Source organism: Trichoderma breve (genome assembly GCF_028502605.1).
Source record: "Trichoderma breve strain T069 chromosome 7 map unlocalized scaffold00007, whole genome shotgun sequence".
In the NCBI taxonomy this organism is placed as follows: Eukaryota; Fungi; Ascomycota; class Sordariomycetes; order Hypocreales; family Hypocreaceae; genus Trichoderma; species Trichoderma breve.
The window spans coordinates 762771-789312 of record NW_026611593.1 but is presented as its reverse complement, the minus strand read 5'-3'; the positions used below and the strand labels follow the sequence as shown (position 1 = coordinate 789312).

Here is a 26542-nt window from a genome sequence, read left to right as displayed (position 1 = left end):
ACTTTTGGAGAAATTTGACTAGTTCGCTCAAGTATCTATACTGGATCATGAAAAATTCATTGAATACAGGATATCCTGTCCGATCTATTTCCAGCCCCATCTATTGGCGACCCATCGAAGAGCATATACCAAGCCCAGCAAAACAGGCACTTCTATCAAAGGCCCGACGGTGGATGCCAATGCCTCATCACTGTTCGGACCAAAAGTTGCAACAGCTACAGCAATGGCCAACTCAAAGTTGTTACTAGCCGCTGTGAAGCTCTGCGTCACAAGAAACTGGTATTCAAACCCAAGCATCCGACAAATGCCCACGGTCGTGAAAAAGACAATGGCAAAGTATACAACAAGTGGAGCGGCAACACGAAGAACTGAAACAATCTGGTGTACCACTTGATGGCCTTGGGCAGCAAACAAGACCAAAATGGTATATAAAAGCCCGATAAGAGACCATGGCGAGACAAAGCGGATGAATATGCGGTCATACCATGCCGGCCCCGCGATGAATCGGAGACCAAACCTCGTTATTACGGCAGCGCCTAGGGGAATGCCTAAAAACGCTGCCACGCTCGTTGCGACGACCGAATACGAGATAGGGGCGATGTCATTCTCATCGCTGATGACATTAAGAAAGAAGATGGCGAGCGGCGCAAAGAGAACTATTTGCAGAATGGAGTTGACTGCAACCAAGATGGCGCAGTAGTCGTTGTTCCCGCCGGCGAGGGCGTTCCAGATTAGGACCTCGACGCATATGTCAGCATACGACCGTCCCACGACTTTATCAAGGTGAATGCGAAGAGCATACCATTGCGATGCATCTGCCAAGGCCGACGAGAATAAGGCCAGTTCGGAGATGACTCTTGTCTGGAAGAAATGCCCACGACAGCGCAAGCTGCGCAAGTTTTTGAGTGTTAGTACCTTGAAGAGGGAAATCGAACACAAGTAGTGGCTCACCATAAGAAACGGAGCTATGATCCAATTCACGAAAACGCTGAAGCCGATTTGCTTCCACAGCTCCTTTTTGTTCAAGAGCTTGTGAAGGGATTCGTATTGGACCTTGCACAGAATGGGATACATCATCACCAGCAGTCCAATGGCTAAAACATGTTAACAAACTAGTCATTGGACCTTGTCAATATCGATTAACTTGCCTATTGGAACAGACACTCCAACGAATTTTCCTTTTTCTAGTGCTGGCGACATTGATGGGACAAAATTCCCGAGGATTATTCCTACAGCCATGGCCAAGAAGATCCAGACTGCAAGAAAGCGATCCAGCAGGCCTAGAGATGCGAAAGCAGAGAAGCTACGCTTTTGCTGGGCGTTATTGCCATCGATATGATGTACATCGCCACTATCGGGTTGCTGCGCTTCTATGTCGATCGATGGTTTTTCTTGCTTCATTTCGGGCTCTGAAGCATCTTGTGCTTCTATCGCTTTATGATCTGACATGGCAGATCAATATGGAGCGAGATTACTCGCCTTTTCTCGGTGGGATATCGATATTGATGGTGATAAAAAGACGCTGTGATCAACAGTCAGAGCTAAAGCTCAAAATATCGTGAATTTATTTAGCCATTTCAACGGCCAAGAGAAGGTTTTTGCCATAGAAATATGTAAACTGATACTTCAACTATGATCCATAATGGCATTACCGGCGGGGCGAATTGAAGCAAAAAATGGGACGCTGCCCGATATGGCCAATGAGAGAGGCAGGACATGACACACTCCCAACATTCTCAATGCCAGCGTATTACAAGCTAAGAAATTGCGACTTGAATTTGTGTTGAACCAAAATTACGAGAGTAAAAAGAATCATTTGGGCGTGCATAGATCAATATGAATCATATTTCTAATTAATAATTATCTCGGAGCCGCATGACAACATAAGCTACAAACAAAGGGGCGAAACTCAGCCCATCAATCAATCTATCAGGCATGTTGCGCCTCAAAAACAAGTAAACTACAAAACAAGAATTACATGAAAAAATAAAACATTGCTCCAACTTGTAAGCCAAGCAAAGAGATCCAGCTCAGTGCAATGGCCTTTCCAGCACCATTACCCGTGCCGCTTCCAGATCCAGAGCTTCCAGACCCAGAGTCCGACCCTGAACCAGATGAAGTCCCAGCCTTGGTGTAATTGGCGGGAGGATTCGACAGTCCAGTGCTGTTAGCAACGTCCTTGTACTCAATTCCTCCAACCCACACTTTGGCAATATCCCTTGTGTTGGTGATGTTGGCCAGCGGGTCGCTGTTGAGAAGAATCAAATCAGCCCTCATGCCAGGCGCAATTTTTCCTCGGTCTGCCAGTCTGTGGTGTTGAGCGGCGAGTTCAGTCGCTGCACGGAGGGCTTCCACTGTGGTCAACCCTGCTTCGACAAGATTCTCCAGTTCAAAGTGAAGGCTTAGTCCGAATGGAACAGAGATGTTGGCATTGATAACTCCCACAGCATCAGTACCTGCCAAGATGGGGATACCAGCGGCGTGAATGGCCCTGACATTCTGATACACGTTCTCGTAGCTATCTGGTCCGCCAATCTGGTGACCAGTAAAGGTCAATATAGCAGGGTTGGCAAACGCATATCGAGCAATATTCATAGTCGGAGTACTCCAGCTGTTGGTAGACCTGCGAGCCTTTAGGACATTGGAGGCGTTGATGCGGCCGTTTGTAGGCATATGCTGAATTCCGTCCGTTCCCGAAAGGACCGCTTGAGTCCAGGCATCAAGATCAGCAGCATGGGTCATGGACTGCTTGCCAAGGTTGTGAACAGCATCAACCAAAGCGTTCTGCATACTCTGGCTAGGTCCATTTAACTCGGCCGTAATTTTATAGAAATCGGAGTTGTTGCCAAAAGTGTAAGAAACGACTTCGGTGGCATTATCGGTTGGATAAATGAGGTACTGTGAAGAGAGATTGAAAGTTCGAGAGTGTTGGCTGCCGGGTCCAGTGGCGGGGATACCGGCCGAGACAAACGAAGCTACACCCTCCAAGTTGCGGAGCGGCGCGCATTGTGTGTAGTTTCGACAAGCCATAACCATGGCGGTGGTGACTCCGTAAGAAGTCAGGGTTTCGAGCCCGGCAACGTTGGATATGTGGACGTGGCAGTCGATGAGGCCAGGAATCAAAACACCGCCGTTGCCATCAACTGTGGTTTCGATGTTGCTGGTGTCATTGCTGATGTTTTCACCATCGATGATGACAGTTTGGAGACCGGTGAGTTTAGTGCCGTCGAAAACACGAACATTTTTGATGGCTGTCTTGGTTCTGGGAGCTGGCTCTTGTCTTCGAATCATGTCATTGGGATCTGGAGTCCGCTCTTGTAGTAGATGCTCAAGGCAGGCAAAGGCGCCTTGTGAGAGCACTGTGGCAAGAGTAAGGAGTTGAATTGGTTTCATTTTTGGATGTGATATAATATGAATAGTAGAAAAGAAAAATAGGAAAGGGGATTAATTGCGAATTGAAGAGGTGTAATGAGCGTCTAGAAGTGTAGTCTAATGCTCATCTGCCTTGAAGCTTGTCATGAATCTATAATTGTATTGCCAAGAGGGATGTTCAAAGTTATATACTCCATGATTTTGTTTTCTACGTCACCCTAACTATTCCCATCATCAACCCAATTCTGCCCAATCGACATCTATCATTGTGCATATTCGTACACTATGCCATTACCAGACACAACAGGGAAACATGCAAGGGCCTTTCATCTTGCCTTAGGGCTGATGCATTAATCAACGTGAAGCAGTGTTGGGGATCAATCAGCCCACGAGGCTATGGCAGGATTGTACGAGCAAAGCCTGAATATTTTGATCAAACAGATCTGGTCCGTATTCAGTCAAGCGTACGAAGGCAATCTTAGTTAATTGGGCTTCCCTTTTGAGAGGATTGCGAAGGTGCAGGAAAGATGCATATTATGATGCATGGTCCAACCCACATCTGATTGGACAATACCACAGTGCTCATCAAGACATGAAACTAGCAGGGGTCAGGCTCGTACTAGTACTAAGTCGGAGAGGGATAGCTCAGGGGAGCCCATTTGCAGGCATTCAGCATTATTTCCGGGGCAGATCTCAAGTTGCTATTCTCGTATAGCCTCGTGGGCTGGGCTAAGAGTGGCGTAACCTCCTCTCATGCACTTCGCCCGTTGCGCCTTGTCTGATTTTTGCCTCATCGCCCACAACGGCCTCCAGCTGTCTGCCGTCTCCATCTTCTGTTTGCAGTCTCCATCCCCTTGCTCCATAAATGCAACGGCCTGAGCGCCACTTGAATGCGGAGCAAGCCAAACAGGCCAAACGAGAAATAATCAAACGAAGCCCCCGTTTGCATAAAACAGAGCCCAGAAAGATGGCTGGCGGCTCGCGAACTTTCCACCACAAGTCCCGGAATGGCTGTAGCCGTTGCAAGAAGCGGCGTGTCAGGGTTCGTCCGTCTGCTATCCGTAAAATCCTTGGCAGTCACGCTTATACATCTGTAATGGCGATAGTGTAATCTGCAGGCCCCGAGCTGTGCCAACTGCACGAGGCGAGGCGAGCTTTGTGACTATCGATTTCTCGGCAGAGACAGCCCGCAGAGGGCATCGTCTAGTCATGCTGCATATATGAAAAGAAGCAGCCACTCCGGTAGCTCGTCATCCCCAGAGGCGCCACTAGGGCCCGAGCTATCTTACATGTCTCCCGCTGCCCACTATCAGTCAGGCGTCGATGTTGGGTCTATAAGAGCGGCATCTCACCCTACCGCTGAGAGCTTGGCGTTGTGTCTACTTGAAGACGACGAGAGTCATCTTATCCCCGATGAGCTTGTAGACCAAGCAGATGCGAGTGAATTCCTTGAGCATAACATGGCTGTCGTCTCAACTCTCCACGACAAGTCTACCGACTCACTACTCCGACCAGACGGCGACAATACCAAATCAGATTTAGTTGCATACCAGCATCAAATTGCGGCATCGAGCAAGTTCCGCAAGTCAGTTGGCGCCATCAGCGACCGCAACTGGTTCACCGTCCTCGTCTTTGCCATCTCTGTCCTCATCTTCCACTTCGACATTCACAGAAGAGCAAAACGCGGGCTCGCTGACAATGAATTCTTGGAACCCATAATGGCTCTACGGGGAGCCGCCCTCTTGGGAATGGAATTGGGGCCATATCTCATGAAGAGCAAACTGCTCGCTGCCGCCAGAAGGCGAATTGAGGCCGAGAACCCGCCGTGGGACGATCTCGCCGAGCAGGCTATAACGAACCTCGAGCTAATAAACGAGACTTCGTCCCCGCTCCGAAGCCGCGGGATCTGCAAAGATGCCCTCAACAAGTTACAATTCTGGCTTAGACTGTGTAAGTCGAAACCACGCACATGGTTGCACTTTGTATGGTGGCCTGGGGCTATTGACCAAGAATATCTGGATCTTCTGGGAACAAACGATCCCATGGCGCTGGTAATTCTTGTACATTGGTGTGCAGTGATGAAGTCTTCGCCGAGAAAATGGTTCATGGAAGGATGGGCTGAGAATGTTGCACGACCGGCGATTGCGCAGATTGGGCCAGAGTGGGACGACACTATGGCGTGGGCATTGTCAAGGATACCTGGCGTCAGCAAGTAATCTGATGACGCCTTGATCAAATTTGTTTAAATATTATTCACTCGTAATGGACTTTATTGGGTTATGATGAGGGTATAAGAATGCACATCATCCATAGAGAAAATTGAGGACTTGAGAAATTACATGTAATAGAATGCATCTAGGCTATACTGTTCCCTCCTGTCCCCAACTTGTTGGCTCGTTACTCATCTCAAAGTCAATCCTGCTCGCCTTTACAATCTGCTTATGCTTCAACAATGGCCTGCGAACCTCCTCCCCATCAACCTTTAGACTCTTCACATATGCCTTCCCACCTGTACCTGCTCCTGGTGCTGAAATAACTAGCGTGTGCTCTTTTCCATCATCCCCAGGGCCAGGAGGCAACAAAATTTCCACTTCATCAAAGAATGGCGTTGCTACAACGTACTCATCACTCGCCGGGTTGACAGGATAGAACCCTAGCGCCGACAAGACATACCAGGCACTCATCTGCCCCAAATCCTCATTGCCACTAAGCCCTGAAGCCGTCGCGTTGTAATTCTCCCAGGCAAGCTCACGGATCTGCCGTGCTGCATCAGCGGGATATCCGATGGCAGAGTACAGATACGGGGCGTGATGCGATGGTTCGTTGCTGTGCATGTTGTGACCGCCCGCGAAATATTCATCCATGCGAGCTTTCATGGCCTTCTTCCCGCCTTTAAACAGCGAAGCTAGGCCGCCTACATCATGCATCACGTTCAATGTGTAGATCCACTTGTCTCCTTCGGTCCATCCCCAAGATTCATTCGCCCAAGTCCCGTTTGCATTGCGAGCTTGCATAAACTCCGTCTCTGGGTTCCAGAGCTTCCTGTAGTTTTGCGAGCGCTCTCTCAGCTCCTTCGCATGCTCAAAATCTCCTGCATGTTCAGCCACCACGGCAGCGGCATAGTCATCAAAGGAATAGTCGAGTGTACGGCTGGCGGATTCGGCCCAGCGATCATTGTCAACCCATCCATGCTCGAGGTAGCTGGTTAGTCCAGCTCGACACTCGTATGGAGTGCTTGGCTCCCTTGAATAGTAGAGAAGGTCAGTGTCGTTATCAGGAGGCACGTAAGCATCGACATAAACTGCATCCCAGGCCTTGGCGACATCAAAATTATCGAAGCCTCTGATTAGGGCGTTTGCAATCACGGCGTCAACATGAGTCGCAATCATTTCGTTGTTCTCAATCATGTTATTCCACAGAGGCAATCGGCCGGACCAATCAAATATTCGTAAGAGAGAGCGCATCATAGAATCGACGCGCTCCGGGGCAAAGATGGTGAGTAGTGAATGCTCTGCCCTGTAAGTATCCCATATCGACCACGACTGGTAATATGAATCATTTGCTTCATGAACGCTGTCTGTATAACCACTGTAAAAACGTCGGAGGCCGCCTTCAGATGAGGTGGTAGGTTCGGAATAGTCGCTTGGATATTGGAGAGCATGGAATAGGCCTGAATAAAATATCGTCCGAGGATCATGATCCGGGTCAGTTTCGTTGACTCCAGAAATTTTGATCCTGCCCAGTCTTTCTAACCAGGCCGATTTGACGTTATCGACAGTGCTTTCAAATGTCGTTCCATCTGGTATATCAATACCGAGATTCTTCCTGGCCTGCTCTACGCTGACATACGAGACTCCAGTCCTCACCTCGACTCTCTTGACCGACTTATCAAAGGTGACATATGCACCAACAAACTTGTCTTCGATATACTTTTCTCCCTCGTATAGCTTTTCTGCGCGACTCACTCCATAGGAAGTGAAAGGCTCAGAAAAGCGCGACACAAAGTAGAGCCTAAAAGACTCTGGCTTGTCAGGGCCCAGCAGATATTCTTGTCGCTGGGAGTTACTGCCTGATACCTCTTGAGTTTCAGGATCAATCTCAACATGGCCTGTCCAATTGAGTCGGCTGGCCTGGATGGTGAAGTAAGGCTGTCGTGCCTGGGTATCCTGGAAATCGACGCGAAGATGGCCGACATGCGCCGACGCGCTCATGGCTACTTTTATGGAATTCTCATATTTATATCCTTCTGGATAATCTGACGCATTTGCAGACAGACCTTGCACGGTAAACTGGTCCTCAGGCTCAAACACGTAATCTCGTCGTCTCACACGGCCATTAGCACCCTCAGTCACATCCTTATTAGGAATAAAATTAGCACCGCCGGGACATGGAGGACAAGCATCGCCAAGAAGATCCGAAGTCGCCTGTTCAGTAAGATTCCATCCAAATTCTCCCGCTGAATCCGCGTCGAGAGTCACTTCATACACGTACGGCGTGCTTCTCTCGTCTTCTTTTCTGAATGACAGACCTCGGTGCTGAAATAGGTGTCGGACCTCGTCTCCTAGACCTGGCATGAGCGCTACATGGCCGTTTTCGCCGATCCAAATGGCGGGCTGATGCGTTGCCTGGAAGCCGTGCATACGGCGATCGCGGTCGTTGTAGGGGACCTGTGAGATGAAGTTTTCGCGCGTCTGCGGAGTCCATCGCGTCATCCCAAATGGCGGCGATACAGAGGGAATCATGCCACCGAGATCATTAGGATCGTAGCCCCTAGTGCCGATGAGAGGGTTGACATATTGCAGGACACCCGCGTTGGCGTGGTAATCGCTGTTTACATGTACGTTTGCTGCAGATGGCAGCGATTCGTTTGCGGGGTCCGGGTGAGACGACAGAGCCGTCGTGGATGAAGCCAGAGAGAGAAAGATGCATATTGATGGCCGTTTCATCGTTGGATACGTGATATAGCAGCGGATTTATTGATAATGCTCACATCAGAAAGATGTGTGATTAACGGAGAATGATGAGGGAAGAGGAAGCCACAGTCAGCCACTGTTCTTATGGAATGTCCAGCTAACAAGGGCCCAGGGCCAACCACCAGATTGCCAGGTGAGGGATTGTATTGCGATGTCACCCAAGTTGAAGTTGCACGTAATTCGGGCTGCAACTCTGTGATATAATAGATAAAAAAGTCGCCGCCTAAAGATGAAGGTCGTTGACATTTATTCCGATTGCATTTAAGCCACTTCTCGGCCCATTCCGGCGGCACCGGTGTCGATCGTCCACTTTTTGCGGGGTACAGCTTGACATTTATACATCAGATGATGAGAATGAAGACCTTGGAGATTTTATTATTTTTACTTGTGGTAATGTAGAATGCTGTTATTGGAATTGTCATGTATGAATATCGTTGATGCAGCCTTGCGTGTGGACATATATGTGCACTACATGTACTTATAAGTAAACATGATGCTAAGTCGCACTACCACAAGCGAAAGCACATACAATAAGCCATAGCTCTTATGGCTGACGAGGAAAAGAAAGCCACAAGTGAGAAAGATGACACCAAAAGAGCAAATATTCTCGTATTCCCTCAATATTGAGCACTAGTATCGGCGGTCGTGGGTATTCCATAGACGAACATCCCGATGTCAGCCTCCGAATACCCGGTATCTAGCTCTCCGATCATACTAAACATGGAACAGGTATAAAAGCAGTCGAATAGCCGCACATGTCTGCCTCAAATCAATAACGAATAATTTTACTCTTCACATGTCAAGTCATTACTTATTACAATCACGTCAAAAAGCCAATCAGACATCAATTCGCCATTCAAGTAAATGCATGATCATTTTTTCATCAATATCAACACTGCCCATCATAAGCTTGTTCCCTTAAATATCGACCTTGATCACAACCTTGCCCTTCGCCTTCTTCTGCTCAACCTTGTCATAAGCAGCCTGAAATTCCTCAAACTCAACAACGCTGTCAATCTGGGGCTTCAACCCCCGAGCATCAATAAAGTCAGCAATTTCCTTCAGATCCTCGCCCTTGCAGTCCATGAGGAACCAGGTGCTCTTCGCCAGCTTCTTAGTCACAGACTCTGGCTTCAATTCATCTGGGCCACCAACAACACTCAGCAAGACACCATTCTCCTTAACGGCCGACCAGCATGAGGCCAGAGTCTGTCCACCAAGGCAGTCTAGGATCAGGTCAACCTCACGAGAGGGATCCTCCTTAGCCCACTCGTCAATAGACTGCTTCTTATAGTCGATAATTTCAGTGGCTCCGGCCTTCTTGGCAGCCTCGATATTTGCGCCGCTGCACTGGGCAACGACAGAACCGGCACCAGCAGCGGCGGCGAATTGAACAGCCCAGGTTCCGACGCTACCTCCGGCGCCAGTAATCAGGACTCTCAGCTTGCTGTTATAAGCCCTTGCGTCTGCATCACCTCGAATACCGTGCTTGTTGAGGGTTCCTTGGGTGAATACTCCTTGCCACGCAGTCAATGTGCTAAGTGGCGTTGCAGTGGCTTCAATCCAATCTAGAGACTTGGGCTTCAAGGCCAGCTCCTCAGTATGAACAATTGTGTATTCTCTCAAACATCCAGGAAATCTTGCATGGAGGCGAAAATACACTTCATCACCGGGCTTGAAGGGGCTGGATTCTGGTGAAGTGGCGACAATGCCAGCAGCCTCAGTTCCGGGAACCCGCTCTCGGTTTGGTGGGAAAAGTGACGGGTAGTTGATTTCCCATCCTAATTCACCGAGACAAGGAGCCGTGGCCTTGATCTTGATAAGATGATCATCTGGACCGGCAGGTTTAGGAAGGAGAGTTCGCCGGAGCTCAAGGGTTGTGAGTTTAGGATCGATCTGATAGATAGCTCGAATGGTGGTGGGGAGGTTAGCAGATGCCATCTTGACGAATTGGTTGGCAGTTGACAACAGGTTTGGCATGATTCAAATAGAGACAATGTGCAATGACAAGGGAAAAAGCTTTTTCTATTAACTACAACTCCTTCAATTCATCAGAATCTTCCCGCCTTTTATAGTTTTCCCCCGCGCAAACATCTCCATCATGGTGATGTCCATTTCGCCATTCGGTAACCCCATCTACGGGTAGCCTTCCCGCCTACCAACCGGGTACCCAATCTTTTCAGCTGCCAAGCATCGAATCGGCGACTCGTCCAGATTCCAGACACGGCAACAAAAACCTTAAAATTACTCTAACCTAAAGTACAGGCATGGCTTGAGAGGCACCGCCCGGCAAACAAAGGCCAAGACGGAAACGTGTTTATGGCGATGCTTGTTAGGAACTAGAGATTCAGGGACCTCCGGGAATCGAGTGGATCGGGCACGGTAACGCCAGTATGCGGCTTTTCTCTAATTATATCCACTCCAAAAGGCTACCGCTTACCCTTGAAACTTGAAGGGCTCTTCCGCCTAACAATACAGGCCAGATCCCTGCCGTCGCGATTCGGAGGTGCTTCCAGCGACTTTTGCTCTGCTCCGTGCTCCGGTCTCCACTGGCCCGGGATCCGCTGCCGAAGTGTCCCAAAGTGGCAGCATATCCCGGTTCGGCAGATGGAAAACTGACTCGAATGGCAGTTTATATCATCTGATGATGTCCCGAATGATTTTGAAGTGAGGCTGCGTTTTGTTTCCTGTTTGGTGCATCATCGCATTTCCTGTTGACTCCGCGGCACGCTGTCATGATTACATCTATAACCACCTAGCTCCAATTGAGGGATTAATAGGTAACAGCAATTTGTATACGCAAAATTATTGTTGTTCAATGTCAATGCTACTTTCTACTGGTCAATATTTCAAAACGCCGTCACATCTGTATCACCTCTTCTATTTGTCATCTCCATAATACTGCATCCGACCCATCACTATCAACTGGTTCAATTGCCATCATGAATGCCCCATTCAATCTGTATACGGGCAAATTTGCCCAAGAGTTCAGGCAACCATCTGATCGCACCTATCACAACTCACCCAGACCCTCCACAGCCTCCTCATGATCTCCGCATCTTCACCAACACACCCTCTCGGCCTTTCATCTCAACATGCGCCTCATAAACACACAAACCCTTGACTTAGAAGAGTTCTTCGACATTTATGTCCCCGAATACGCCATTCTCTCCCACACGTGGGCCGACGGCGAAATCTCCCTCCAAGAATGGGCTGATCGCAAGAACCGACGCTTTAAGCCCGGCTATCAGAAGATCATCTGGACCTGCGAAGAGGCCACTAGGGACAACCTGCAATATGTCTGGGTCGATACCAACTGCATCGATAAGACAAGCTCGGCGGAGCTTTCCGAGGCCATCAACTCCATGTTCAAATGGTACCGCCGGGCGCGCATGTGCTATGCATATCTTGAGGATGTACCGCATATGAGTGTCGCGGAATGTGAAGAACAGGGCAGCGCTTTTCGAGCAGCAAAGTGGTTTACCAGAGGCTGGACCTTGCAGGAGCTTATTGCGCCACCAGAAGTCAAGTTCTTCTCAAAGGATTGGCAATCTATTGGGGCGAAGGCCGACCTGGCGCTATGCATCTCCGAAATCACTGGCATCGCATGGACATGCCTGCTAAAGCCCAAATTCTCCAAATCCAATCCCCTTCGAGGGTACAGTGTTGCTCAGCGTCTTTCATGGGCTTCTCGTAGATCAACTACACGTATTGAAGACCAAGCCTATTCTTTAATAGGCCTCTTTGACATTACGATGCCGCTTTTATACGGAGAGGGCCACGAGGCATTTACGCGTTTCCTGGGTGAAATTATCGGCAAATATCCCGACCATAGTTTCTTTGCTTCACAGCTTCGGTATGTCGACTTTCTCCCACGATCGCCAAAGGAATTTTGCGACTCCCGTAACGTGGTGATTGGCAATTCGCCGCAGTTACAGAAACATTATACGCCTGTGTCTCACTCGTATCCATTTCAGTTGACAAATACGGGGTTGCAGATAACATTACCCATTGTACCTACTCTGGTGCCGCATTTCGTGTTTGGTGTTTTAGACTGCTGGGAGTATGACATGGATAGTACCCAGGCTACTCGTTCGGTGTCCCGCATATGGATTCCTCTACTGCAGAAGGACCATCCAGGTCTAAGACACTATTCACGACTACTATGGCCACAGGTCTTTTGTCCAGTAAAGCTCATTCGCAAGCATAGATTCATGCAAGTTACGCAAGCTGTGGAAGATGGAGAACAAGGAGAGCAAACAACGACCACTGAGACGGCCTCAATACTTGACGTTGTCCAGCATGTTGACATTGCGTCCATGGATATACACAAGAGTATATTGATCAAGAATCCCTATGCAACTACAGTAGATACTCCTCGCTGGCAGCCCCGTTTAGCTGGTAGCCCATTTCTGGTGTGCTTCCCGCGAGGCACAGGAGACTATCGTCTCTTGGGCATATATCCCAGCGAGAACGAGGTACAAGAGACATCTTGGTCTGCCCATAAACCACCACTGCTACCTCTTATAATGCCGCGGAAAATATCACGAAGAGGAAGCAAAGACACAGCGAGTGATGGAGACGAAGCACCAAACGATGACGACATACAGAACGAGGTATACGGCGTAGTTGTCGTCTTTAAGAAGAGAGGATGTAGACCCGCCAAATGTACAGCAATATACTTAGCCAATATACCGGAGACGACAGATGGCTGCACAACATTCCGACCAAGCTGCAAAATCGTTCACGGCTGGAACTCTTCGCAAAAGAAAAACTTGAACGAAGACGACTTTGAAGACATGACGGACATCGACGCAAAGGACAACGTCTTCGTGGCCACTCAAAAGTTCCCATGTCCGTCAAAAAACAGTACAGAAGGGTTAGAGCCCCGATTCTTGGGTTTGGTTCAAGTTGTCTTCGATAAAGCCGATATGGTGGATGAAGTAAGTCTGTCGTCAAGTGGGGGGATGAGGGCGGCGGAAGGAATTTTGCAGTACTTTGGTGTCGAGGATTCGGATGAAGATGTTGGGAGTATGGGCACAAACATGAGAGCAAACTTCTGAATATGAGTCAACCATGATACACGGCCAATGGTTCAGATATATTGTTAATAGGATTAATGGGGATACCATCTATATTAGTATTCATTATTTATCTATTTTGGATGGCTCTCATGTTGGCTTACATTCCGTCACTGCTTATATGGAGAGTCGGCGTGATAGTTTGATGCCTACTCACTTCGTATCGTCTATGCGAGGAGCGGTGATAATTGGAAACGTGCAGCTACCCAGTATTTTTACTCATCGCATTCAGTCTTTACGGCCAACACATATATAGATATAAGAGAAGATGTACTTGGAACTTCATCAGCCCTTTTTGTCATATCCATATTCTATCAGATAGGCCATTGACCTCACCTCATAACCTAATGAGCCTATCAAATTCATCTCCCCGATCCGTGTTTCTCCAGCCAGTTTCAAAGCTCTTATTGGAAACGAATAAATCCCGAGGAGTGCAGCCATTAGCATCCATTGCAGATGTTTGCGCGTTAGCCCTTATAAGATCTCGGATAATTGCGTTTCTTGAGTCGAGCCGACTGTTTCGCATGCCTTTGCTACTTCTATAATGTGCCAAAGCACTAACCACTAAGTGAAGTGGTGTTCGCTGATGATCATCCAGGCAATTAACATTGGCGTTCCATTTCATTATGAGGTCCCGCACAACTTCCTCTCTTAAACTTTGTGCAGCGACATGCAGCGGAGTCGCACCGTCACATCCTCTGCAGGGCGCGTTGGGGTCAATATTGCAGTAACCTAAGAAGAACTCCACAGTTCTGAGGAGGCCTCTTTGTATAGCAAGAGATAGTGGTGTCTCATAGCAGAAGTCTTCTGGTGCTAGGTCAGCAGGCGATCGTTCGTACTCATCACCTCGGCGTGGGAGGTGATGGCTGTGCCACTTATTATCAAGGCAATTCGCTCTGGGCGTTCGTAGCTCCGGGTCAACTCCAAATTGTACAACGAGACACACTAGCATTTTGCGGACTGACTTATGGGAGAAACCCCCCAATATGGCGATGTGTATTGCATCCAATCTGCACTTTTCGTTGGGCTCTGGTGGTGGTATATCCCAATTCCTTGTCATATATAAGTATTCGACAACATGGGATTGACAGTGAAAGAGAGCCATATGAAACGGGCTGAGCCCCCAGTGATTTATCAGGCTAGGGTCAACGCTGGGATTCATCAAAAGTAATCTCATTGCCTGAAGCTTGCCTCCACATGCTGCCAAATGAAGAGCTGTGTTTCCGTATCCGTCCTGGCGATTCACATCGAGGCTCCATTTTGGGTCCAAAAGCGTACGAATTGCAGCCAAGTCTCCTCTTATGCAAGCAAGGTGAAGAGCTGTGGTTTTTCCGAAGTCAATTTCGTCTCGAAAGTGTGAAGGAGTGATGCAAAATTTCTCTGCAAAATATTCTATAAAAGCACGCAACTTTGGTGCGAAATAGTATTCAAAATCCTTGGTTCCCAGTCGATCGTCAGCACCCCATTCAAGCAACAACTTCACCAGTTCTGGTCTGTTCCAACGAATTGCTTTCATTAAAGGAGAAGTTTTCGCCGTGGCCGTTTTGCCGCCATTGACATTTGCACCACATGTCAGTAGATAATGGACTGTTTCGTAATGGCCCCGTTCCACAGCGGCATCAAGTGCTGTGCCCTCATCCTTCGTTTCGCAGTCTATACGCGCTCCGTTTTCTACTAGTATTGTGACAGCAGGGAGGTGTCCTTGTGTAGCGGCACAATGTAGAGCCGTTCGGCCAAGCGAATCTTTCGAATTAATGCGCGCCTTGTTCTTGAGGAGCATCTCGAGGATAGGAACGTGTCCTTTTTCAGCAGCTATTTGGAGATGTGGGCTTCCGGGTGCCTGTGCAAATAATGCTTTTAAATATCGCCAACTGCCTTCTTTTTTGAGAACTCTTTCCATAAGAGCGGTCAACCCATAGTTGGCCGCCAATTCAGCTTGTCCACTGAATAGCACCTCGTTATGATATGGCTTCCACCAGAACAACCCCGTCGTTCGCGTAAGACGTCTAGCGTTGATCAACTCCATCCATAAATCAAGGATGTCTGACTTATCAGAGAAGAGTTTTGGATGCTCTGTCAATATTTTGTCACCCCGCTCGCCAGAATATTTAAAATGCTCAGTCCACTGCCATGATGCGTAATCAAAAAAAGGATACGTGTTGCTAAGCTTTCTCCTATCTTCCCATACCTGAACCCGGAGAGCATCCTTATATTCGTAGCACAGGTCGCAGAAATGGGAAATACAAGCAGATGCCAATTGTGACTGTTCTAATTCAACATTTGACAATGAAAACCAAGGCATCGCTTCACAGGTTGGAATTTGGCGCGTTAAAAAATCGTATGCGCTGTGGTGAACCAAAGTTACGGTATCGTCTGTTATGCTTAGGAAATGGCCACAGTACGCGAGTTTTCCTCGCAGGATTGTGACGCCATCAAGCAGCCCGGTTTGCTTGATCCCTAAAATGGCAGCAAGTTCGCTGAGTGAGAGCGGCCGAACCGCAAATGTGCACCACCGGAGGATATCCAATATTAGGCCTCTCTGTGTGCTTTCGATTTGTTGAAGAATTCTTTCATAAAGAGCATCAAGTCCCCGAGGGAATTGGTTCAAGCTCTCTTCCACTTCAGACATTTCCATGGTTTGAAGATCTTTCACAGTGAAGCTTACCCACAGATATGTGCCGGCGGACTTTTCCATCAAACATTCTTTAACATGATTCGCTAGCTGAGTTGTATATTGCTTACTTTCAGACAACTCTGCAACGCGCGTTGAGATATACTGCTCAAGCCCGCGATTGACCTCGGTTTTTGCATCTGGATCAAGGCGAATTCTTGGAAATTGACCAAGTGAAGCTCCAAAAATCCGAGGATACTCTCGACTCAACACAATTATTTTGAGCCTAGGCGACGTGCTTGTGATTTTCTTGAGATTTTTAAGCAGGAGCTCCAGTGAGATTGGCTCGCACTCATCCAGACCGTCAATGATGCAAGTCGCTTGCGAGTCCCCAAGGTCGTTCACCATTGTGAGAAAGAATTTCCAAACCGTTTCAAATGAGTTATGGGAAAATAGCTGCTCCCTTTGTATTTCATAACTGGGGAGTATATGTCCGATAAGTTCCTTGTTTTGTTCCAGAAGTTGAAAAAGTATTCCTCTAATGATAGCAACAGCGTTGTTGCGAGTATTGTCGTTGGCATCACAGAAAAAGTAAGTCGAATAGTGGGTTTTCCCATCGTCGGTAGAGAGAAAACAGCTCGAGAGGTACGATACAAGGTAAATCGATAACATGGTTTTTCCGAGGCCAGGGCCGCCTGATATCCAGAGCAGCCCACCGTCAGAAGCCCTCCATTCGATAAACTCTTTTTTCTGAGCAATCCAGTCGCAGGTGCCTTGTACAAGCTCTCCCTTGGAGTTTATAAGTTTGGCACGATCAGTCGCAGGGTCCGTGATAAACAGAGCTTGTAGACATTTTAGAGAATCGGGGCTTGGATTAGTTGCTTGTGCAATTGAGTTCAGTTTGGTATCAATGGAATTATATCCGGTTTGTATATCTCCAGTGATTGCTAAAATGCGACTAATGGCGTACGTTTAGCCCATGCATATACATTTACAATCAGCTGTTCTCTGCTTACAGGTTAATGTGAGTGTTGAGTGAGTTATACTCATGATCCAGGTTGTCGAAGAGCTTTGAAATATTTGCTTCTTGTTTCAGGCCAGCGATAGCTCGCCAAGTCTTCTTTTGAATTGAATCATGGCAATTAAATGAGATCTTTTGCAGGAGATCTTGTAATGATTGCACATGCCATTCGCACCGAGTCAATATTTTACCAATATCTTCTGTTTGCAGAGACTTTGTATTTTGTATTTGTTTAGCAAGCGATGCGAGGCTTTCGAGACATTCAATTTTTTGCTGTATTTGGTTCGGGCCATCTTGGAATTGGTCGGCAACAGATTTGGCCAGCTTGATGGTCTTAAACAGGACTTCGGCAAATTGCTCAGCAGCGGCCACAGCGCCAATGATTTCAAATCCCGACATATTAAGCAAAATATTTTCTTTACGAAAATATGCTAAGGGTTGAAAAGATGAGTTTTCACTCGATTAGTATGAAACTGAAGGGCGAGGTCACTACCTACATTTCAATGTTGTCAGGCTCTGATAAGGCAACTAACATATATGCGTGTCACTGTCGGATTGGCTCGACTCCGCCGCAAGGCATACCTATGTGTAGCATTTCCGCCACTCGTTGAAAAAGCCTCGTTTGCTCAATCAGCCGCATCGTTTTCAGGACTTGTGTAAGTGTCTTTTCTGTCTTTTCAGATATAGCTAGGTGCATATATGTTGTGAGAAAACGGTAGCAAGATAGACAAAATAGCATCAAGCAACCTTGAACTTCAGTCGTTCTCCGTGCTAAGAGCCGCAATCCAGCAGCTTCCCAAGATGATCTGAGTAATGGTGAAATAGCCCACACTGGAGCAAGCCGACACTAGAAACAGATACTCCCAAGAATGTTCGATAAACTGTTTATGTTCAGAATAATCCGAAGCTGCAGGGTAGGGAGGTTTACGATGTATTGGATTACTGAATCGGCGATGTCTCCCAACACCTATCTAATCATCGCGAGCTAGGGACGTAAGGAACAGCGAGTCATAAGATCCCAAAAAGAGGGAAAATTCATTTTTTGTTGTATATCTTATGAGGTGATATAGCTACTTCGGTCTCGTACTGTAAATAAGATCATGAAGATTATGGGAACTTAGCTTGTTTTTAATGGAGACTACCTCGGTAGAGTGGTGTTCTGCTTCTACTCTGCTCTGGAATGAGTAGAAATAAAACATTGCTATAATCATTCAGGCAATATCATCATTTCTTTTTCATCTTCCAACATTATCGCGTACAAGAAGCTGTATGTTATTGACACATTACGGGACATTGATCCTTACATGTCAGGCCAGGTAGACTTACGTGGCTAGAGATCTCGCTTGCAGCCCCAAGTGCAGGGTCCTGGACCGATCTCCAGGAAAAGACCAGCGTGTGGAGAAGAACCGCAGGTCCCCTGAATAAGGGTGCACGGATGATTACGACCTACTTCTTGTCATTGTCAGAGAACAACTACAGAGGTAAAACGGTAGATATTAAATGGTTAAATAAATGTATTGTAATTGGCTGTATCTTGTTTGGCAATCATCTCATCAACATTACATGGCAACACCACCAAAAGGCCTCGCAATCCCGGGCCTGTTCAACACACCGGTTCTCCGCCAATGCCTTCTGCGCATCTTCTCGTCACCGCTAAACTGCGGCGCCAAGATATTTAGAACCGGCAACTATTTCGCAGCAAATTGGATTGCCCTCGGGGATTTGTAGGCCGCTAAAATTGGGACACCCCATCGCCCACGTAATGGCATGCACGGGAGCGGCTTTTTTCTGTCTTCATCTCTGTTGAATCCCACTGGTTGGCTTAATCCCGCGGGAGGCCGCACCGATACCCTTTTGTGATTAACATGTCGGATCCTTTGCGAAGTGCATCTTGAGAGTTTGCAGTAAGAAGTGTAAATGCAAGTATATGGCTCAGTTTGTTTCGTCATGAATGCGTTTATTACTCTGGAGACGGATTGAGGGATATCCTAAAGAGGCAGTTATCCATCATTCCCCTCTAAAAGGGGCCAATTGAGGGCTTGATGCATCATCACCACCAAAACTCAACCATCTCTCAGCTACATCGTCATCGTCAATACTGCTGCTACTATTCCGATACGCACGTACACACACATACACCCCCTACTTCACATCCCTGTAACGGGGGTTTTGCAGCAGCAACTTGTACGGAGTAGATTGAACGGTAACAATGCGCTGACTTGCAACTTTGCCCAATTCCAGCTAGCCTCACAGCTGCAATGCCGGGACTGGAGCCTCATTCACCAGCTAGCCGCTGAAAAGTTGCAGTAGTCTCATCAACCGCACTCCAACGAAATGAGCGAACTGAAGCGCGTCTCTCCTTTATTCTTCTCTCTACTGTAGCTACTCTTTTGCTCTCGATAGTTTCACTTTTTGCATTTAGCCTTTTTTCTCCTCATCGACATCATCGGCTCCCTCCGTCATCCGTCAGCAGCCTCTCAGCGTGAGAGATTTGTTTTGCCTTTTGCCTCTCTACTCTACTCTAACTGCCCCGAAAAGCCGAAATCTCACGATGCCGCCCATTGGGAATTCCTTGCCCTGCAAACCCTTGGCCTTCCCCCGAATAAAGTGGCGCCAGGTCCCGGATCCCCGTTCAAAAGAGGTGGGCCTTTGTCGTGGGCTTCATTTAGCCCCTGTTTCCTCTTCTTTTCCCCCCCTATGCATATGACCAGCTTCTTCGTTTTTTCTTCTCTTCGCCAGCATGACGATGGGCTGCCCCCAGTCTCGTTATCCCTCTTCATCGTGAGTTTTCGCCGCTTCTGCTTTCCCACAGGCGGTCGCGTGCGCCTTACGCAGTTTGACCTTTTCGCCGCTCTTTTTCCTTTTTTATTCTTCTCTTCCATTGTTGAAACACGCCGCGACACTTTACTTTTATTACTATCCATTTTATTTGACGTCTGCTCCACGGTACAGACGGATTCCACACGTGCTTGTCCATACAACCCACCTCGTACGACCCGACGTAGATAAAAGTCTGGTAGTACGAATAGCTCGTATCTTTGTTTGAATCCCTCGACAAGACCGCGGCCTGGCTGGAGCGGCAGAGCCTGGTCCGATAGCTAGATGGCTCTGATTGTGGATATTGTGCGATCGGTCCTGTGCACCTCATGGCTTAACGTCCTGCTTGTCTTTGTGCCCATCGGCTATGTGGCCTATTTTCTCAACATCAATTCAACCCTCATCTTCATCTTCAACGCTCTCGCTATTGTGCCTTTATCGTCCCTCCTCACGGATGTCACGGAGAAGATTGCCAGCGATGCCGGCGACACCGTTGGCGCCATCCTCAACATCAGCCTCGGCAACCTCGTCGAGCTGATCTTATTGTGAGTTCGAGCACCTTGCTGTCCCCTTCCTTGAAGCTTGACATGTTCCAGCTTCCTCCCTCTTTGCCCCTCCATGCTAACCTGAGTCATCTGCTTGTAGTATGTAAGTCGAAGTAGCCTCACGCGAGCAACGAAGATCCCGTCGATACGGCTCGTCATTATACATTGCCCTTCATACTAACTCGCGCAGTGTCGCCCTTAAGAATGACCAGATCCGCGTCGTCCAGGCGTCGATTCTCGGATCTATCCTTGTGAATCTGCTTCTGATTCTCGGCTCTGCGCTCCTCACAACGAAGCTTCCTGACCAGGAGTTTTTACACGATGCTGCTGGCACACAGCTTCTCGGATCCCTCCTCTTTGTGTCGGTCTTTACTTTTCTTATGCCGGTAAGCTGTCACCATCCTGCTCTGCTGCGATGCCAGAGTATGCGTACTGATCCCCAACTTCTGTTATAGACTGCTTTCGACCACACTTTCAAGGGAACCGAAGGCGCAGAGAGCATGAGTCTCAAGATGAGCAGAATTTCTGCCGTCATGATTCTGCTCATTTATATCCTATACTTTTTCCACGAAATCAAGACCCGAACTCCTCCGCACGACGTCGAAGCCGTACCACAAGACGAAGAAAACGACGATGCCACACTTTTCGACGGCCAGGATCACGTTCCTCTTCGACCTATGCCTCTCTCTTCAGACGCGCTCAATGGCTCTCAAGCAGCTCCCCGAACCGTTCGATTTGTCGATGTCAGCCCTACATCGGAACATGCGCCTCTCAAGGAGGGCGAACGAGACAGCTTAGATGGATTAGACCCCAATGATGGCGAATTGGATAACGAGGACTATCTAGAGAATGGAGAGCCCAAGGAGGAGGCTAGCGAAGGTCTGTTTCAGTCTTCCAGACGAGGCAAGACACGAGCTCGCTCATTGTCGCTAGGCTCAAGCAGGGGAGCGATGAGCGAAACATCAGAAGGAGGAGACCGCACCGAGCTGATGGCACCGTACCTTACGACAAGACAGATCCTCCGCGACAGCCACGTCAATCTCGACCGCATCGTTGCCAAACCGAGACATGTCTCGTTCGGACCCAAGACGGACCGCGTCATTTCCTACGTGATGCTGATCCTCACCTCGACCTTCATGTCCGTCTCGGCCGAGTTTCTGGCCAGCGCCATCGACGATGTGATTCGCCAGGGCCATTTGTCCGAGTCCCTTATTGGTCTCATCATCATGCCCATCGTCGGTAATGTTGCCGAATACGCAACTGTGGTTGTCGTTGCTGCAAGAGACAACATGGGACTTGCGCTGGCAGTCTCGGTTGGCTCATCGATCCAAATTGCGCTCTGTGTGACTCCATTGACGGTCATTGCGGGCTGGATCATGGATCGTCCGCTGATGCTGACATTTAATCTCTTTGAGATTGCCACTCTCTTTGGATCTGTTTTGTTGGTGAACTTTTTGATTCTTGGTGAGGGAGTTAGTGGCCCGCTGCGATCTAGTGGCCTGAAGGGCGGATTAATGTGTGCATGTTATGTGATTATCGGGTAAGTCTGGATCTTGTTTCTACGCTCTCATACTGGTATAGGCATTTGCTAACATTTTGAAACAGACTCGGGGCGTATCTGTCTCCTTAGCATGATGGAGTTATACACTTCAGGCATTTTGTATACATAGAATTTCTGCATTCTGCGATAAAAGCAGTACCAAATAATTAGACATGTATCTACTAGAGCTAATCATAATGAACAAAAATTCGTCAAAAGAGCATTGAAGCTTCTCCAATATTTGGTGGCGGGCGGGCATTACATAATCACTTTTCTTGCTACGGAGCATTTAGTGTTGCCTACAGGTAACTTCAACTCATACATGTAAACTTCAACTTTGTCATGTTGTAATGCAAGATCAAGACTCATCTTTTCTTCTTTCTCTCTCATCACATGGTCATGCGGCGTGAGAGGGATGACTCAGACGATGAAGACATTCCGCTGCATCACAAACGCCCGTTTGGCGCTGGGCTGAAGCGCAAGAAGATTGAGTTTGTCAAAGCCACAGACGCAGACGCAAGCAACACGATCAAGAATCTGGGCAAAGAAACCGCCTCTATCGGAGATATCTACGCCAGCATAGTCCTAGGCGGCAGCTCGAGAGATTCGTCATCAAAACCTGAAGGCACCAGCGATGAGAAGGACGTCCATAAGGAGGACGCTGCTGAAAAAGAGCCGGAACCTCCCACATGCCCCGTCTGCTCTCTTCCCATCACGACGACGCTGCAGCAACACGAGGCCTCGCTTGCCCATCAAGTCAGCCTGGAACACTCCCATCCTCCATCTGCACTAGATCGATCGCGCATGGGTTTGCGAGCCCTGGAATCTCAGGGCTGGGACCCCGATTCCCGCCTTGGCCTGGGCCGAGAAGGCGAGGGCTCCCGGTTCCCGATCAAGGTAGCCCGGAAAGAGGACACGCTGGGAATCGGGGCTACTCGTACGCAGCCAAAGCAGGCGGCTCAAGAGAAGCCTCGGGCTCTGACTGGCAAGGAAATGCGCGCTCTGGCGGACAAGGAGAGAAGAAAAGGGGAGTGGCTACAGGCTGAGATCTATGGACGGGTGGATGTGGAGAAGTATCTCAGGGGGAATGGAGGTGAGGATGGCTTATGAGAAGTACAAAGAGCACAAAGAGACGAACAATAGACTGCGGATGGCCTGGATATAGATGTGGTTGGAGGAAACCGAGTTCCAGCTTGGTCGTGTGATGTTTTGCTATGCCCGTGCATGCCTGTACATGTATTCGTATCCACGCCCCCGGCACGAGGTGTGGCATGATTCCATCCATTCCATATCGAGCTCTGAGACCCTTGAAGTCGCTAAAGGGAATAACCTCCAGTGGATGTTCTTCAGTGAAGCCTCCTAGTGACCTCATCGCCCCGCGGCACTCCAACCAGCCACCGCTAGCGCTAAAGTTAGGGGCCAGGCACTAATGGTCGAGCCTGAAGCAGCCTGGGGTTGCCCGGAGTTTCAGCCTGTGCGCACCAACCCCGCCAAAACCCGACCTTCCTTTCAGCTTTGGTGATGCTTCACAAAACAAACTTGGCCTTCCCTCAGCCTCGACCGCACTCGAGCTTCCAGCCGTTGCTCACGCTTCTGATCTCTGAGCTACTAAGGGAATCTATCAACTGTAGTCGATTTCATTGTCGCAAGCCGATCTCCCGCCTATTTCTCCCGTCTTTTCCGCCTGTCATCGACTTTGTCCATCACCGCCTGACGGGACAGCTCCGTTGAACTCCGTCACAATGGGGTTGTCCGTCTTTGAAGAGCAGCACAATGGTATGGACCCGAATCTCATGCTCGAAGAGCTTGCATTTAGCGCATTGCTGACACAGGTTATAGTTATTCTGCAAGAAATCAAGAACATCACGCAGAACGATGTACGAGACCGCCTGCCCCTGTTTATCCCCTACCGACCGACAGCGATTCTGACCACTCCCAGTGGAAATGTTTGATAGTCGACGAGACCTCCAAGAAGATTGTCGACAATGTTGTCAAGTCAGATGACATCCTCAACAACAATATTGCCAGTCAGCCTCACCTCCTCTATCTCCGATTGCGAGGCCCTCTACTGACACGATCTCCGCAGCCATCGAGCTGATCGAAGCTCGTCGCGAGTCTAACCCCGAGATGGACGCCATCTACCTCCTCAGCCCCGAACCGCACATTGTCGAATGCCTCCTGGCCGACTTCGAGCTCCGGCGCTACCGAAGAGGGTTTCTGGTATGGACGAACCTGCTAGATCCAGCCCTGCGAAGAAAGATCGACGAGTTCCCCGGCGTGCGCCAGCTGCGCGCGAGCTCTCGGACGCTCTTTGTCGATTTTTACCCTCGAGAATCACATTTGGTGACGTTCCGGGATCCCTGGAGCTTCCCGATGCTCTATCACCCGGCGTGTAATGCCATCGTCCCCAAGCATATGCAGCTCCTTGCGCAAAGAGTAAGCTTGGACCAGCCATGGATTTTTCTTTTCTTTTCTTTGGTTAGTATAGAACGAGAATGCTGATGATGTGGTCAGATTGCCGGAATATGCATCACTCTCGGAGAGTATCCAAAGGTGAGATACTACCGGCCGAAAAATGCCTTCCACGAGGCTTCCGTCTTGTGCACCCACCTGGCGAGATTCGTACAAGAAGAACTGGACAGCTATGCCCAATGGGACTCCAACTTCCCGCCTCCGTCGACCAGGCCACAGTCTACGCTTCTTATCACAGACCGATCGATGGACCTTATGGCTCCGTTAGTACACGAGTTCACCTATCAAGCCATGGCGCACGATCTACTTCCCATCAAGGACGGTGACAAGGTTACTTTCCATACGGTAATCAACGAGGGGACACCAGATGCAGCGGAGAAGGACATGGAGCTTCAAGAAAAGGACAAGATTTGGGTCGAAAACCGCCATCGTCACATGAAGGACACGATTGACAAGCTCATGGGCGATTTCCAAAAGTTTTTGGATCAGAATCCCCATTTCACTAGGGAAAATACCGACACGACGAGTCTGAGCGCCATCCGAGACATGATGGCTGGGCTGCCTCAGTTCCAGGAGATGAAGGAAGCTTATTCTTTGCATCTCACTATGGCCCAAGAGTGCATGAACAAATTCCAGCATCATAAATTGTCCGACACTGCAGCCATTGAGCAGACGCTGGCCACCGGGCTAGATGAGGATTACAAGAAGCCGAAAAATATTCTGGATTCGGTCGCTCGATTGCTGGACGACGATGCTGTATCTCCCGGAGACCGACTCCGACTGATTACCCTCTATGCGCTATACCGTGACGGCATGATTTTGGATGATGTCAAGAAACTTCTCGCCCATTCAGGTCTCCCCATCCAGGATACAGAGACTATTATCAACCTGGAACACATTGGCGGAAGACCCATTAAGCAGCTAAAGGAGCAACGGCAGGCAATTCCTCCGCTATTTCCCGCTGATAATAAGAATTCTCAAGACGAGGACGATTATACTCTTTCCCGCTTTGAGCCTGTCCTGAAGCAGGTGCTGGACGGACTGACCAAAGGAACTCTGGATCAAACTCTCTTCCCATACGTCAAGCCACCGTTGGATCCGAACGAGGATATGCTTGCAGCTCAGGCAGGGTCACTCCGTGCTGCTGGACGGCCAAATTGGGCAGCGGCCGGCCGACGGCCTCCCGAAAACCGCCAGAGGCTGATTGTCTTTATGGCCGGTGGTGCTACATACAGTGAAAGCAGGACATGCTACGAGCTTGGTAATGAGCGAAGCCGTGATATCATCTTGGCAACTTCGCACATGCTCACGCCCCAGCTCTTCCTCCGCCAAATTGGAGATTTGAGCCGCGACAAACGACAGCTGGATCTTCCCATTGAGCGCAAGAGACACGCACCCGCACATCTTTTCGAGCGTCCAGCACCGCCACCACCACCGGTTCAGGCTCGACCACCACAACAGCAAGCTGCTCGACCTGGCGCTGCTGCCCATCAACCAGTGGCTCGCCCAGGCGGCCTTCCCAGCCGACCGACTCCCAGCGGCGGTGCTGTGCCAACGCAAGCCATGGCCAACATGCACATCAACTCGAGCGGACACAGGCCGACAACCTCAAACAGCTCGTACGATGACGGCAAAGCACACAAGGAGAAGAAGAGAAGGAATTTCCTGGGCTTAAAGAAATAGGGTTCTTTTCGAGAGAGGTCCTTTTCTTCCAGCTCCGCATCGTCAGGCGGCGGGAACAAGATTAAGAAGCTGCAAGCTTGAATTTCATCCTATTACAAAAGAAGGCATTCATTTATTGATGGCAGATGAGGGACACCTTTTTATTTTCTTTTTATTATTTCACTGCGAGGAGAGCCTTTTTGGACTCGTATATTTTTTTCCAAAACTTTTGGGTACTACATTTTTCTGTTTCCCTAAAAGCGTGGCGTGGAGAATTGAGATTGAGCGATAGTTTTATTTGTGGTGGCGAATGAATGAATTCATGTATGGTTGAGATGTCTTAATATTCATGAGGCGAAAGTGAGAGGTAGTAAGTAGTAGAGCATTATAATTCTTTGTTCTTGTTTGAAAGGTAGAGAGAAGGTGGTGGAGGTAATAAATTGCATTG

The 26542-nt window shown here is 48.7% G+C and overlaps 10 protein-coding genes across 10 annotated transcripts; 5 read left to right on the top strand and 5 right to left on the bottom strand.

The window, feature by feature from the left end:
* Positions 1-84: 84 nt before the first annotated feature.
* On the bottom strand, positions 85-1449 carry T069G_10442 (sodium bile acid symporter family domain-containing protein; the record flags this gene model as incomplete). The annotated part of the gene is made up of 4 exons (XM_056177652.1): positions 85-738; positions 803-889; positions 952-1094; positions 1149-1449. The coding sequence occupies 4 exons, from the start codon at positions 1447-1449 to the stop codon at positions 85-87; spliced, it is 1185 nt and encodes a 394-aa protein (XP_056023942.1).
* A 525-nt stretch (positions 1450-1974) lies between these two features.
* T069G_10441 (amidohydrolase family domain-containing protein) lies at positions 1975-3393 on the bottom strand (the record flags this gene model as incomplete). The annotated part of the gene is made up of 1 exon (XM_056177651.1): positions 1975-3393. The coding sequence occupies one exon, from the start codon at positions 3391-3393 to the stop codon at positions 1975-1977; it is 1419 nt and encodes a 472-aa protein (XP_056023941.1).
* Positions 3394-4339: 946 nt separating this feature from the next.
* T069G_10440 (fungal zn(2)-Cys(6) binuclear cluster domain-containing protein) lies at positions 4340-5588 on the top strand (the record flags this gene model as incomplete). Its single annotated transcript, XM_056177650.1, has 3 exons — positions 4340-4414; positions 4479-5322; positions 5449-5588. The coding sequence occupies 3 exons, from the start codon at positions 4340-4342 to the stop codon at positions 5586-5588; spliced, it is 1059 nt and encodes a 352-aa protein (XP_056023940.1).
* A 144-nt stretch (positions 5589-5732) lies between these two features.
* On the bottom strand, positions 5733-8318 carry T069G_10439 (glycosyl hydrolase family 92 domain-containing protein; the record flags this gene model as incomplete). Its single annotated transcript, XM_056177649.1, has 3 exons — positions 5733-7588; positions 7649-7933; positions 8015-8318. 3 exons carry the CDS (start codon positions 8316-8318, stop codon positions 5733-5735), a joined length of 2445 nt encoding a protein of 814 aa, XP_056023939.1.
* A 945-nt stretch (positions 8319-9263) lies between these two features.
* Positions 9264-10325, bottom strand: T069G_10438 (zinc-binding dehydrogenase domain-containing protein; the record flags this gene model as incomplete). The annotated part of the gene is made up of 1 exon (XM_056177648.1): positions 9264-10325. The coding sequence occupies one exon, from the start codon at positions 10323-10325 to the stop codon at positions 9264-9266; it is 1062 nt and encodes a 353-aa protein (XP_056023938.1).
* Positions 10326-11440: 1115 nt separating this feature from the next.
* On the top strand, positions 11441-13408 carry T069G_10437 (heterokaryon incompatibility protein (HET) domain-containing protein; the record flags this gene model as incomplete). Its single annotated transcript, XM_056177647.1, has 2 exons — positions 11441-12256; positions 12344-13408. The coding sequence occupies 2 exons, from the start codon at positions 11441-11443 to the stop codon at positions 13406-13408; spliced, it is 1881 nt and encodes a 626-aa protein (XP_056023937.1).
* Positions 13409-13763: 355 nt separating this feature from the next.
* On the bottom strand, positions 13764-17457 carry T069G_10436 (ankyrin repeats (3 copies) domain-containing protein; the record flags this gene model as incomplete). The annotated part of the gene is made up of 2 exons (XM_056177646.1): positions 13764-16995; positions 17054-17457. The coding sequence occupies 2 exons, from the start codon at positions 17455-17457 to the stop codon at positions 13764-13766; spliced, it is 3636 nt and encodes a 1211-aa protein (XP_056023936.1).
* Positions 17458-20160: 2703 nt separating this feature from the next.
* T069G_10435 (sodium/calcium exchanger protein domain-containing protein) lies at positions 20161-22050 on the top strand (the record flags this gene model as incomplete). The annotated part of the gene is made up of 4 exons (XM_056177645.1): positions 20161-20420; positions 20611-20806; positions 20876-21960; positions 22026-22050. 4 exons carry the CDS (start codon positions 20161-20163, stop codon positions 22048-22050), a joined length of 1566 nt encoding a protein of 521 aa, XP_056023935.1.
* Positions 22051-22359: 309 nt separating this feature from the next.
* Positions 22360-23070, top strand: T069G_10434 (g-patch domain-containing protein; the record flags this gene model as incomplete). The annotated part of the gene is made up of 1 exon (XM_056177644.1): positions 22360-23070. The coding sequence occupies one exon, from the start codon at positions 22360-22362 to the stop codon at positions 23068-23070; it is 711 nt and encodes a 236-aa protein (XP_056023934.1).
* Positions 23071-23702: 632 nt separating this feature from the next.
* Positions 23703-26115, top strand: T069G_10433 (sec1 family domain-containing protein; the record flags this gene model as incomplete). Its single annotated transcript, XM_056177643.1, has 6 exons — positions 23703-23736; positions 23800-23837; positions 23900-23987; positions 24047-24396; positions 24475-25557; positions 25630-26115. The coding sequence occupies 6 exons, from the start codon at positions 23703-23705 to the stop codon at positions 26113-26115; spliced, it is 2079 nt and encodes a 692-aa protein (XP_056023933.1).
* Between the last annotated feature and the right edge of the window lie 427 nt (positions 26116-26542).